The sequence below is a fragment of the Bombyx mandarina genome, chromosome 15 (assembly GCF_030267445.1).
Source record: "Bombyx mandarina strain Sakado chromosome 15, ASM3026744v2".
Lineage (NCBI taxonomy): Eukaryota > Metazoa > Arthropoda > Insecta > Lepidoptera > Bombycidae > Bombyx > Bombyx mandarina.
In genome coordinates, this window is record NC_143221.1 from 8,526,562 (window position 1) to 8,540,974 (window position 14,413).

At 35.6% G+C, this 14,413-nt stretch overlaps 2 protein-coding genes across 3 annotated transcripts; one reads left to right on the forward strand and one right to left on the reverse strand.

Moving 5' to 3' along the window:
* Positions 1 to 1,209: 1,209 nt before the first annotated feature.
* Tmem43 (Transmembrane protein 43) lies at positions 1,210 to 5,033 on the reverse strand. Of its 2 annotated transcripts, none has more exons than XM_028182893.2 (7): positions 4,729 to 5,033; positions 4,319 to 4,545; positions 3,907 to 4,100; positions 3,079 to 3,254; positions 2,281 to 2,509; positions 2,022 to 2,127; positions 1,210 to 1,847 (listed from the first exon to the last, which is right to left on the reverse strand). In XM_028182893.2, the coding sequence occupies exons 1-7, from the start codon at positions 4,831 to 4,833 to the stop codon at positions 1,709 to 1,711; spliced, it is 1,176 nt and encodes a 391-aa protein (XP_028038694.2). In that variant the 5' UTR covers positions 4,834 to 5,033; the 3' UTR covers positions 1,210 to 1,708. The 2 variants fall into 2 exon arrangements, with proteins under 2 accessions (XP_028038694.2, XP_089589389.1); XM_089733263.1 differs by having other exon boundaries at positions 4,678 to 4,821.
* Positions 5,034 to 5,219: 186 nt separating this feature from the next.
* On the forward strand, positions 5,220 to 12,760 carry LOC114249405 (transcription termination factor 5, mitochondrial). Its single transcript, XM_028182971.2, has 8 exons — positions 5,220 to 5,531; positions 5,907 to 6,144; positions 6,793 to 6,953; positions 8,153 to 8,493; positions 8,951 to 9,082; positions 10,186 to 10,304; positions 11,089 to 11,349; positions 12,505 to 12,760. The coding sequence occupies exons 1-8, from the start codon at positions 5,408 to 5,410 to the stop codon at positions 12,728 to 12,730; spliced, it is 1,602 nt and encodes a 533-aa protein (XP_028038772.2). The 5' UTR covers positions 5,220 to 5,407; the 3' UTR covers positions 12,731 to 12,760.
* Positions 12,761 to 14,413: the final 1,653 nt, after the last annotated feature.

Genomic DNA, 14,413 nt, shown 5'->3' on the forward strand with positions numbered 1-14,413 from the left:
TAGCGACAATCGCAACAAACCTACTGCAGAAAAGTTCAGTTGTTTTTTAAAGGATTTTCGTTTACCCATAATCTTAATATAATATTATTATTCCCAAAAACAAAAATCGAAAAACGCACATTTTATTAGTACGGATAAAATAGTAGGTATCTAATAGAAAAACAACTACGCAAATGCACTTTCAGATTTTAAACAATGAAATTTTAAAGAGATTACTCTTCAAAAGAACTCTAAAAGTGTATAGAGAATTCTTTTTCTGCCTACATGAGTGACATAGCTCACGGTCCTGGTGGTGTTAAGTGGGTACTACTGGAGATCTACGTGAAAATTAACTAATGATCTTTTTAATAAATCGAGAATTATTAAGCGAAACTTTTGATGTTAATACAATATAATTTACGTAATTATTACTTTAATTTGTACTGACGTTTTAGGAAATTTATATGTATAGTTATATTTATTCTAACATATGCGTTCATACTCGTCGTTGAAATTTTCATTGTATACTCGGTGTTATTGAACCGATGAGGGTAGGCAACACCAACCTCCCTATTTATACCACGAAGCGTTCATGTATTTATGTACGAAGTATGGACAGACTTTCGTTATTGAATATAATGAAAATTTCGATCTTATGTCGCAAAAATGGATTTGTTCCGCTGACCTCACAACACCAGGTGGCTCTTAAGTCTCGCGACGATATCTCATCGCGGTGCTGGGACGGGACCTCTTCTTCCTTCCGCATCTTCAAGGCTATCAGCTTAGGTAGGAAAAAAAAAACGCGTCTTAGAGGACCAGAGGTCGTGGGAGGCCATGGCCAGGTTTTGCGACCTGGTCATGACGTTTCGTGAGGCTGAGGAACGCGAAAGAGAATGGGAGCCCTCTTCGGCTCCTCAGCGAAACAGGCGGAGTGGACGGCCGTCGGGTACCGGGTGCAGAGGCGTCCGGTGCTCGGCTGTCGGCCTGCGGGATCTTCCCGGGGCGAAATCCCGTCCTATTATCAAGACTGGTACCGGCGAAGGCGGACTTTCGTCTTAGTGTTACGTACGTTTCATGAAGTTTCAAACCCCAGCAGACAGACCGTACCATTTTGTACTATAGAGCCTATTTTCGAGAGCGTGATATACATGTCAACGCACGCTTAACGGAAAAAGTCTCAATTTCAACTAAGATTTATCTGAAAACGTTCCAACAATTGAAAGGCAGTGGTTCGTTTATTAATATTTAATGTAAAGAAATTAAGTATTATAGGAGTGAGCACGAACACAACTTTTCATTTAGAAGTATGTAATGTTTTTCGTCGTCTATGTTCCGTCCATTTCTAGAGTTCTTCAGTTACTATCCACCGACCGAGCAATTGAACAATGCAACTGACCAAATCGTGAGTATCGAGGTGGCAATCGGGAAAAATCTTTGGCATGTCCTTATCCTAATCATTTAAGAAAATAAAATAATAGTTCTTGATGCCTTGTGCATTTCGGTAGAAATTTAACAAAATTGTTATTATATTAATTTATACTGTTTTATTAGATCACGTGTCTCCTGTCACAGATACACAAAACCCATTAACATGCTTATGACAATTTAGCTCATTCATCCGCTATCCATTTTAAGTTTAGAGACACAACATAATCCGAATGGGTTGATTTCACCAGAAACCTCAGTGAAATAGGGAAGGGAGCTCATAATGCGATCTGAGCTATCGCGCTCAGCGAATATCGTCGTTCCATCTTCTATATGACATAGATTCGGTCACTTCGCGTCTTGTCAATAACGTAGAGTAATATAGAAGAGGTATTACAGAGTAGACCACTATTATCACGCCGTACACCGGTTTGTGAAGTAACCTGTGAACACATTTTTTTTAATTATAAATAGTATTATCGGTATCAAATTTTTTGTACAGGCAAAACAAAGATGATTTATTGTTTACACTAACATGTTTAATCGAGATCATTTAAGCAAGCAAATTTTTAACTGCAATTTAATTGTAGGTCACAATAAAGTACCAGAGGACGTACCAAGGAAATGATATGATGAAACAAGAGTATGAAAACGACAAGACCAAGTTGACCCAAGCCCTTGTGCATCTTCTGAGATTATGTGATATCCATGAAAACTGTAAAACTGCAACAAAAAAATAATTTACTATTGATTACTCTTTTTCCTAAACTGGTTAAATAGCAAGCAATCATTGCTCTATAAAAAGTATTTTATTAAAATGACTCTTCAACTTTCTTATTATTCAAGCATATTAAAAAATTACTATTTAAAACTTACATAGTGTAATCCAGTCAGGATGTAAAGTCATTGCAGAAGCAAAAACTTGAATGAAACCAAGCAGTCTATATTTCCAAGTGTGTACATTTGCATCTTTCCTCTCTAACTCATGCAGATGTTGTAAAGTGTAGGAACCCTTTCGAAACAATGAGATTGGGTCTGCTGATGGGAATGATGATGAACTGTATGGTTGGAGCACTCCACTCTCTACAACACCCACTGCTGTGTACTGAAATGACGCAAAACTGTTGTTAGAACAGGTTCTAATGATCATTCAAAAACAGAATTTTAGCCAATCCTTATTTCCTAACGTTCTTTTGCATTTCAGTTCAAAGGGTAGGTTAGACATTCTGCAACTAGGACTTCGCACATATATCGCAGAAGCATGTAATGGGAGAGCAGCATTTACCAACAGGGGGAAATTTCATTACTGTAGACTAATGATTATGATTCAATAACATTTTTGCCAGAATAAATTTTACTTTATTACAGATATCCTATATAAACCAGCTACCAATGCACATCTGGTTTAGTGATTGTAGGAATCCATGAACACAACAATGTAAATAGCACCACCCATCTTTATACATGATGTTAAGTCTCAAATATAATGTAATAACTGTCCCACCCAAACAGAGTCTACCCGAACTGGAACACATAAATACTTTTCAGCAAAATGGGCAGGGTAGTACATACAGGCTTATAATACACCCTGGCACTAGGATACATTTTAAAATAGAATAAAATAAACTTACTATGTCATCTTGTCCATTTTAAAATAGAATAAAATAAACTTACTATGTCATCTTGTCGTCCAGCATAACTAAAATGAATTCGCAAATCTCCTATTTTGTGTTCCAATGCGCTTTCACCGTGATAGTAAAATCCTGAGTGTAGTTTAATGTCACTCCTATCAGGCCTTGAATCTGACCAAATCTCGTAATAGTCATTTACCTTACGTTTTACATCAGTGCCTGCAAAAAGTAAAGCAATTATCTAACAAATAAGTTATAATTATTTGCGCTTTTCATAATTTGCTTGTGCATTTAGTGGACGAATATTTCAAATTTTTTAAATCAGAATAGTCAAATTGACGAATGAACCAAAATTTAGAATAGAATTAGGTATACAAACATGAAATTTAAGGAATGAATGAGATAGCTGTTATTATAATATAAATGGCAGTATATGTAGGTACCAAAGCTGGACAGTCCCTTCATCGTGTTACCTGTGAATTTTTTCATAATAACCACATGTAAGCGATTAGATGGGCAAGGTTTATATTAGTACAGTTTGACCCTAGTAAAACTTTCACTTCTCTACTAAAATTAGCTTAGGGACAAGTTTAGAATCTTTGTCTTAACCCTCACACACAGCCCACTGAGTTTCTTGCCAGATCTTCTCAGTGGGTCGCATTTCCGATCCGGTGGTAGATTCTGCGAAGCACGGCTCTTGCTAGGGTACGTGTTAGCAATGTCGTCAGGTTTGAGCCCTGTGAGCTCACCTCTAGTTAAGGCAACGCTGATATAGCCTCTCAAGGCTCTCAGCTTAGGTAGAAACAAAAATATTTTTCACTAAGGAAGCAAGCAATATGGGCTATTACAACAACAAAATATGATTTGTTACCAAGATACAACCAGCCTATTCTGACATTTTCAGCTATATGCGTCTCACTAAACAAAGGCATTGATGTAGGGTTGTGATGACCAGGTCTAATGTAAAACAGATTTGAATCTACAATGTAATCCCTCCAGTCTTTATGATACCAATAAGTTTTCTGGTATTCTTCTGCAGGTTCTGACAGAAAATTGTTTTGCTCTCTGAAAAGATCAGATAGAATATTAGTCATTAGCAGACATGTATAGAGTTCAATCTGATCTTAGAATGTTTAGTTGAGAATGGTTCTGCACGCATGCAATAATTTAATAAAATTTAAACATTTGTAAAGTTTTAGAAATTGTATCTAAACACATAAGGCAAATAGTTTCAATAATATGACAGAGATAGCTTAGAATTAAATTAACCAGAATGTACTTACGTTGTCTCCTCAATCCACTGATACATTTGTACTCTTTTCCTCAATTTGACGGCCTGGACCTGTATGTTGTAGTCAGGCTCAGATATAGGTTCCAGTATTTCAATTGGGCCTATGATATGAACAATTTGTCCTTCATAATGTTTGGCTTGGTCTTCTGTGTGCACATCTATACTTATAGCTGCTGATATCAGTTCTTCTAACATCAAGTTGCTTTTAATTGTTTGACTCTGCAAATTCATAGAACAGCGAACATTATTTAAATTTTCTATGTAATAATTCCCTAATTCTTATTTAGTGTAAATATGAGCTTTTTTTTTTTAATTATACAAAATATCTATAATATGTATATTAGACTGAACTTTTCGTGAACTGATGAATCTCATGTTGTCGTTTTAATGCACACTATTTACCTCAGCCCACAATAAAAAATAAGTAACTCCCGTAAATAAAATCAAACTGAGCGAAGTTGTTAACCAGGTTTCTTTAAATTGGTTTTTTACAGCTGTCCACGCCATCTGGGAAATGATTTTACTTCCACATTACAAGTACTACTTAGAATCAACATGGACAAAACAATTTGATAAATCTAACAAATAAAACTAGAAACTAATATAAAGATTAAACAACATTCTGACTGATTCTGAAATTCTCACATTTCCGACTCATATTAAATATATTAAGTGTATAATCTATGTTCTAACCATAGACTATACACTTAATAATCTTTTGTATAATATTCTTGAAATTAAATGAACCTAATCAACTTTATTAATAAAATAATTTAATAATCATGTTGTAATCAATTTTTATTTCCATTCCATTCCACTCCATTTTATTTTTGTGGAACCGACATTGCTATTTTTTATTTCAAATTACTTGGTTAAAAAGTCAAGTAACCAATGACCGTTAAAAACACAACTTAACGATCAGCTGAAACTCTAACCTAAAATGTGATGTTTACTAATAAAAATGAACTACTATAAACAAGAAAAAATACAGAAGTTATTACATCTGTATGTCCTGCCTATCTGTCACACATATCACTAGTTTAATGAATTTTAAAAAATCTGTCCACAGCAAACACAGGCCATGGGGATTTACGTAAGGAATTTATTAAACCTTAGGGGCAGCTCTGTGTTTAATTCAAACTTAAAAAAACTTACGCGAAGATATAGCAATTTTCCATTCTTAGATCTACATCAACAAATTACTGGTATTGTATTTTTGTAATAATATTTTTTATTAACCAACAATACTTTTAAAGTAATTTTTATATTAAAAAATACTAACCCACGCATTAGATTTTATGCTCCATAAATGTAAAATCAAGATAGTATTAGTGTGTTTTAATGCAATTAGTGCGTAAAAATTAAATTGGCAGAATAAGGCATTGAGTCTACTATGGGAGATCATAGGCTCAATAATAAATAAACTATAGTTACTAGGTAAACCTTAATAATCACTTAAAAATTTCAAGAAATACAGCATTATGCAGAGCAAATTTAATGAAATATACATGTGCACTGGACATATATTTTTCCTTAAATAGACATACAGTGGCTTAATCAATTTCATTTCTGAATTCCAGGACAAAATTTGAGTAGTAAATGCTTAGAAAAAATAAAAAGACAACATCCAAATATTGATAAGCTAAGTCATGATCAATTAAAATACACAATTCAGATTTTAAACAAGTTCAACATCACTCCATTGGAGGCTTGTGAAAATGCTCACATTTTTTGTATGAATTCAATCACCATGGATAATTATGGAGAAATTTTAAGAGAATGTCAATTCATCAAAATTGTAACCAAACACATTATCAAGTAAGTTATTGATTAGTTAAACTTTATTCTAAAAACAAATTGCAAAGAAAAACACAAAAATTGAAGATTTTTATATATTAAAATTCAGAAGTGACAATTCAAGATACTACTGTGGATAAAATAAATTAGTATTGCTTAACAGGAATAAGAATATACTGTATGCTGTGTTTTTGTCTTTACTCTATTAGATGTTTTATAATAGGTCAATTACATTTAAATTCTTATCATAAATTATTATCATATATATGAATATATATGATAAATATATGAATATATGAATATATATGATAATGTGAATTGGCTCTGCCCCTGGCATTGCTGAAGTCCATGGGCGACGGTAACTACTCACCATCAGGTGGGCTGTATGCTCATCTGCCTACAAGGGCAATAAAAAAAAAGAACATTTCATATTTATTTCATATATATCATGTCTGACATTAAATATAAATCACAAATACCATTTATTTCCTTATAATCTGGCTAATTTACAAAAGCAACTGAATAATTGTTAAAAGGTTTTTTTAGCACACAACTGATTGATAACAGCCACTACCCGAATATTAAATATTGTAAATACCAATTATTGTTACAGCTTCACCTAACGTTTATCATTATCATTATTATATTTATTCAAATATTGTGTTACAGATATCACACTCTTGTAAGATCCAGGACAATCGCCAAATTAAAAAAGGATGGTTTGATCAAAGCAGATCTAAATCTAGAAAAGGTTTTACAAGACTGTTTTCATGACTGGCCAGAGAGTAATAAGAGATTGCATCATTTTACAGATTCAACCACATCTATTTGTATGTGACTTAATTACAAAACTTTATGTATTCCTTAATATGAAAGATTATCTTTATCTTTATTTATCACAACATACACTGGATAGCTAATTGTTACTTACTTACTTACTTGATTACTAATGATTACTGTTATAGAGCAGTGGCTTTGCCATCCATAAGATGCAGTCTAGTAAGTTAGGTTGAATTGCGAATATACCTCCCTTCACATTTATTTATTTATTTTTATTGCCTGGGTTGGGGGGGGGGCGCCACACACCTTGAGATATAAGTTCTAAGATCTCAGTATAGTTACAACGGCTGTCCCACCCTTCAAACCAAAACGCATTGCTGCTTCACGGCACAAATAGGCGGGGTAGTGGTACCTACCCGTGCGGACTCACAAGAAGTGCTACCACCAGTAAATGTTGGAGAGTTTTTTTTTAGTAGGTTAAGGAGAGAACTTTACGGTAGGCAGTGATGTGGCTGTGCCCTTGGATTATGAGCGTCCATGAATCGATATGGCTCACGGAATAGATAAATAAGGTCCCTTATTTATCTATTCCGTGATATGGCTATTTCGATCTGGTGGTAGATGCACCCGTAAAACAATTGCCCTTGAGCTGTTAGCAAAACTTCCCTCCGGAGTAGGCCCTTGAGTTCACCCGCAATCCAGGCGAAACTACAAAGGTCTTTGAGCAACAAGCTAATTTTCCATCCTAAAATAAACGACAATGACCAATTTCCATCAAAAGTATGCATGCAAAGTATGATTGCGTGTCTGCATACAGTTCTGCCTACTTAGAAAGTTAAGCAAAAATCGAAAAGCTTAAAATTTCAAATCTACATCTTCACGCATAATTTTTGTAAACGACCAATACACATTTCATAGTAATTATTACCGGTCATCGTTCTCATCGAACCCGTCGCTTGCGACAAAGGGCTCGGCGAGTGAATTAATCCATAGACACAGCCCATTGAGTTTCTCGCCGGATCTTCTCAGTGGGTCGTGTTGCCCATCCCGTGGAAGATTCTGCGAAGTACTGCTCTTGCTAGGGTCAGTGTTAGCAACTTCGCCACGTTTGAACCCCGTGAGCTCACCTACTTGTCCGGTAACGCTGATATAGCCTCTCAAGTTTATCAGCATAGGTAGGAAATAAAAAAAGAAGTAATTATTATTCTGTTACAACACTATGGCATTAATACAAAATAATCTGTTTCAGTACAAGTTCGTATGTGCGTATTGGAAAACTATTTGAAATGGAGATTGTCCATTGAAACTGACGAGTTCCAAAAATACTGTAAAAATTACATGTCTTTCAAACATAAACCAATGTCAGACATTCGAGAAGCTTTAGATATTGCACAAAATGTTATCAAGTTCGATACTGAAGTTATCAGACGCAATGGGTTTATTATCTCATCGGATCCGGTTAATACTAAATTGATACTTGAAAATGTCGAATCGTTAGCTGGCTTTGAAATACACGACGCTATAAAAATCGAACCTGCCATCTTAAAAAATAACTATAATGCCTTGTTAGAAATGAAGAGTATTTTAGAGGTAAGTGTTATATATATATATATATATTTGTTTTTATAGCTTAGCTGGGTGGACGAAGGCGCATTTACGTCGTAGATGTCTATAGGCTCCAGTAACCACTTAACACCAGGCAGGCTGGGCTCGTCCACACATCTAAGCAATAAATAAATAAAAACTGGTCATTGCCCTCTTCAGTAGCTGAACGATGCGTCTATAACGATATTTCCCCGTTAAGAAGTAAACAACGAAGCAGACTCGCCATCTCTTTCGCACGCCCTCATTCTATACCAGTGACGTCATAAACCTGAATATTCATCTATTATTATTATTTGTCAAGTCACAGCTCTATAAAAATTTACGAGTTACTGACTTACTTATGTAATAATTATTATCATTATACTAATTTAGTTGAAAAAAAGTATACTTAAAAATAATACATATCGACTTGTGTCCCTATTCAAGCAATATTCATACACAGGAATACAGAATACCACTGGAAGCTCAAAGACGGTGTTTAAAAATATATTGCATGTGCCCGGAAACAGTACGCGAGCGACTAAAAGAACTAGCCAGCTTAAAAGAATATCAAGTATTATCTACCAACCCTAGAGTAAGTATATTACAATAAAAGTACTCTATTATTTACTAGTTACTAATGAAGTATAACTAAGTTCCATAGATATTGAGAACTATGAGACTAATCTCTAAAATGTAACCATAAGGTCAGACGTATAAACTGTATAAAGTGCTTAATATAAATGTGACATAATTAATGTAAAACTTAGTCCATAAATTAAAAACGATACCAAAACTTGTATGGCTATGTGATGTAGACATAGAATATTACCACCCCATCTGAGTGTCGTAAAAGATGACTAAAGGATTCACTGACGAATAATAAATAATAATAAATAAGTAACCTAGAACAAATCACACACGGTCACTCGACCCCAGTTTAGGATTCGCTGTGTTATGGGTAACAGATACCGACATATATTATACTTTTTTAAATATATAGTTATTAAGCACCAAAATAAAGAGCAAACAAATCTGTTCATTACACGAATGTTTGCCCGATCTGGGAATCGAACCCACGATCCTTGGCGCAACAGTCAGACGCGCTAAATACTGCTCCACCGAGTCAGTGAAATGAACGAAAGGACAAAAGCATGAGTATTTGCCCGAATTTGAACGAATGAACAGAAAGAAGCATGAGTATTTACCCACTGAGTTTCTCGCCCGATCTTCCTAAGTGGGTCGCGTTTCCGATCCGATGGTAGATTCTGCGAAGCACTGCTCTTGCTAAGGCCAGTGTTAGCAACACTCCCGGCTTGAGCCCCGTGAGCTCACCTACTCGCCCGGTTACGTGATATAACCTCTCAAGCCTATCAGCTTAGTTAGGAAAAGAAAATGAGTATTTTAGCATGGTACTGCGATCGTCATATCGGAATTTACTGTTAGCAAGGCGTAAGGTAAAGCCGTGCGTTTCACCTACCGTACTACCTACTTCTGAAGCGAACGAGTCTTTCGTCTCAATTTGAAGGCCGAAACAACCATTGTGCAATATACTTAATTGAGATATCGACCCTTCAATGTCTCAAGGCAGGTGACGGCATTCACGTTCTGCTGTCATCATTTTACCTATCGTAACAATATAAAACAATATAAAAGCAGAATAATATAGGTATTGTAAAATTTGTACGTCTGATGCAGGTATTATCAATGGTCGTTCATAAGAAAAAAATGTTATCACGATTAAGTAAGATACAGGCAGCGAAAAAACAATGTTACAGTCTCAATCATCTCATCTCGTCCAGTAAAGTATTTAACAAGTAAGTTATTTACTTAAGACTGCTTACGTAAGAACCATTCGTAGTATAGTTTTTTTAACAGACTTCAAAATAGGCTGAAGTCCTCACTTTGGTAGTTTTTTTCTTTATGTTTGCTTTGTCTGAACTCCGTGATCAATAAACCGACTTGTAAGATTCTTTGATATGACAGAATACACTTTCGGATTTATCCGATAAAATTATCAACAAAATCGGTTCTATAGTTTGGTTTTTATAATCAAAATGTACTAAATGATGTCTAAGTAAAGGAAATTGCAGTTTGATTATCGAAACCGGTTTTCTTAAATTGAATACATATATTCTAATTGCTGTAAATGGCTAGATGGTATCACTGCTTACTAGGTATCGTGCTGTGAATTCATACGGACAATAATCATTCAACTCATTCTGGGCGTCCAGCAATCAAGTGTTCAGTTTTGAAAAGAAGAAGACCCATTATTCAAACTACCGCACGTCCCGAAATGACGTTCATTACTAACGTAATTACTGGTGATAAGACCTCTTGTAAGTCCGCACGGGTAGGTATACCACCACCCTGCCTATTTCTGGCGTGAAGCAGTAATGCGTTTCGGTTTGAAAGGTGAGTGACGCATTTACGTTGTAGTTTGTCTGTGGTCTCCAGCGCTTAATACCAGATGGGTTGTGAGCTCGTCCACCCATCTAAGCGATAAATAAAAAATAAAAAACTCGATGTGCCCTATTGGGCCTTACCTACGTCCATAAAGAAGAAACGAAAAACAATAAATCACAATTAACATTGTTGCAGTTACATAAGCAATTTCGGTAATAAAGTCTGCGGTAGAGATATCGCAATACTAATAAGTTCTTCATTGAATCGGGAGGGATTCGATCATAATAAAGAGATAAGAGAATCCGAGAGGTTGAAAGAGGTGTTGCAGCAGTTGAGAAGGCACAAGTTCTGGCTGCACACCGCGTTGGACGTGGTCTGCGACAATTTGCAGTTTCTGAAAAGTCGATTCAACGACAGGGACATTATCAAAAACTGTCAGCTGGTTTTGTATCCTGTGTGAGTTTTCATTTTACATTATCTCCGCGTACTTTTTATAAGTAATAATTTTTAATTTTAATTTTATTTTTATGGGTGGACGAGCTCACAGCCCACCTGGTGTTAAGTGGTTACTGGAGCCCATAGACATCTACAAAGTAAATGCCGCCACCCACCTTGAGATATTACTACTTCACGGCAGAAATAGGTGGGGTGCTCGTACTTACCCGTGCGGACTCACTAGAGGTCCTACCACCAGTAATTACGCAAATTATAGTTTTGCGGGTTTTGATTTTTATTACACGACTAGCTGACCCGGCAGACTTCGTAGTGCCTCAATCGATAAATAAAAGACACATCAAGGGGACACATCAAAGGAAAAACAAAATTGTTTGTTTTTATATAATTCCGAGCTTTTTTATATTTTCTCACCTTTTAAACCTTTCCTGGACTTCCACGAATAATTCAAGACCAAAATTAGCCAAATCGGTCCAGCCGTTCTCGAGTTTTAGCGAGACTAACGAACAGCAATTCATTTTTATTTAAAGAGATAGATGTTATTCCTTCACCGTGGAAGTCAATCGTGAATATTCGTTAAGTACGTATTTCATTAGGAAAATTCCCGCCTGCGGGATTCGTACACCGCTGCATCGCTAGGCTAGATACGAATGCACCGAATGTCTTATCCTTTGGGCCACTACGACTTTAATACACATATACAGTACCTAGCAATAAATATTCATAACATCTTCCTAGGCTTCCTAGGCTTTGTAGAGCGTTATTTATGCCGCACGAAACACGAACAGTCCTGTATTTATTATGCCCTGTCCTGTATTTATTATTATTTAAAAATGATCCCATCGTCTCATTTTACTATCGCAGCACTTACCACCAAAGCTGATCATTCCTATGTGCGTAGTCCGCTTTTAAGGATCACTTTTGCTACTTACCATCCAGCTCTGCAGTGAACAACCCCGCCACAGTCTCGTGTACGTAATTCCAAAAAAAATAACTAAAAAGTTCAGTATCAGCATTTTTACACTACTGGTGTTTATGAGCGATGGTGACCACTAAACAATAAGTCTCGCCTAAGATAAATTCATTATATCTGGCTGTCGTCCTTTATAACGAAATAAAAAAACCAGATTCTCAATAATTTTCAATTCTTCATTTCAGAACTGAAATAGAACAATATATAACTAAATTATTAGACATTCGAGACAATAAAGAAATCCATTTACAGGACCGAGGAAATATGTATTACAATAATTTGAATTATGAAAAGCTAACTGGTGAACAGATTCTGAGTTTAGTATTATATGAGATAGAGAAGAAGTATCATTTCAGCGGAGATGGAATATGGGGAATGCAGGACGGTGTTAAAGTGGAATCGCGGGTCTAAAAAAACTTAATAAATAAATAAAAATGTAAACTGTTTTTTTTTAATTATGAATGCGATGATAACAAAGAGCAGATCATGCTCGGTTTCAACAATCTGTTTGCGATCGGAAAATTTATATCAATATACTGGTGGTGGGGCGTCCTGTGAGCCTACAAGGATACCAACACCCCGCCTCCGGTTGTACAACAGAACTGGGACGTAAAAGTCATGTCTCAAAGTGTGTGGTGGCTTTTACGCTGTTGATGTCTATGGGTGCTGGTGACCACTCAACACCAGGTGGGCCGTGAGCTCGTTTACCCGTGTGAGCAATAAAAAATTATTTATTCTTTAAATATATTGTTACTCACAAAAAAAATTGAGATCTTTCAACCCGAGATCTAAAGAATATGTATTAGGGGTTAAAGTATGAAATTGCCAATTTGTACTGAAAATTTGAAATTGTTTTTTATTTCAAATTCAAAATTATTTATTTCAACTTAGATGTCAGTATGACACACTTGTTGAATGTCAAAATACAAATAACAATGTTAACTCTACCACCGGTTCCAAAAAAAGCCACAGTCCTGAGAAGAACCGGCGAAACAAACTCAGCGGGCTTTTTTTTCTTTTTGTTTTTTCTCAAATATATTCTTTTTTTTTAAATAAATAGAAATATTCACAATAAAAGAAAAAACAAGTCTAAAAAAATAATAATAATAATGAAAAATGAAAAGGCCAGGAGCGAGCGCCTCATTCCCACGTAGTGCCATCTAGTAAATAATCCTTAACTTTATAATATGCCTTGTTGCACAAACGTTCCTTAACAGTTTTCTTAAATCTATGAACAGGTAGTAGTTGAACGTTTAGTGGGATCTTGTTGAAAAGCTGTACACCCAGCCCCCTAAAAGAGTTGCTTATTTTCTTAATTCGAGCCGCCGGCAACGCAAGCCTATGTTTGTTCCTAGTGTTCACATTGTGCAAATCGCAGACTCTGGGGAATTCTTCAATGTTTTTACGCACGTACAATAAATTTTCAAAAATGTATTGGGACGCTAAAGTTAGAATTTTGATTTCCTTAAACTTGTCCCTCAAGGATTCCCTCGGGTGCATATTATAAATAGCACGAATAGCCCTCTTCTGCAGGATGAAAATCGTTTCGACATCGGCAGCATTGCCCCATAGCAAAATGCCATAGGACATAACACTATGAAAATAACTAAAATAAACCAAGCGTGCCGTATCTTCATTAATATACATTCGTATTTTTTTTACCGCAAACGCTGCAGAACTAAGCCTACTCGCTAACTTGCATATGTGAGGACCCCACTGCAGCTTAGAATCAACTGTTATACCAAGAAAAACTGTCGAATCCACAAGCTCCAGTGTCTCTCCACTTACAGTAATATTAGTGTCAACTTGTCTAACATTAGGTGTAGTAAATTTTATACATTTTGTTTTTTTGTTATTTAATAACAGATTATTAACACTAAACCAATGTACCACGCGCGAGATAGCATCATTCACATCGTCATAATCTTCCAAATGTCGTTTAATTTTAAACAATAATGATGTATCATCAGCGAATAATACGACCTCGTGACGGGTTTCAATAAACTTAGGTAAATCATTGATATATACAAGAAATAGGAAGGGACCCAATATGGAACCCTGAGGAACACCCATATTAAGTAAGACACCGGAAGA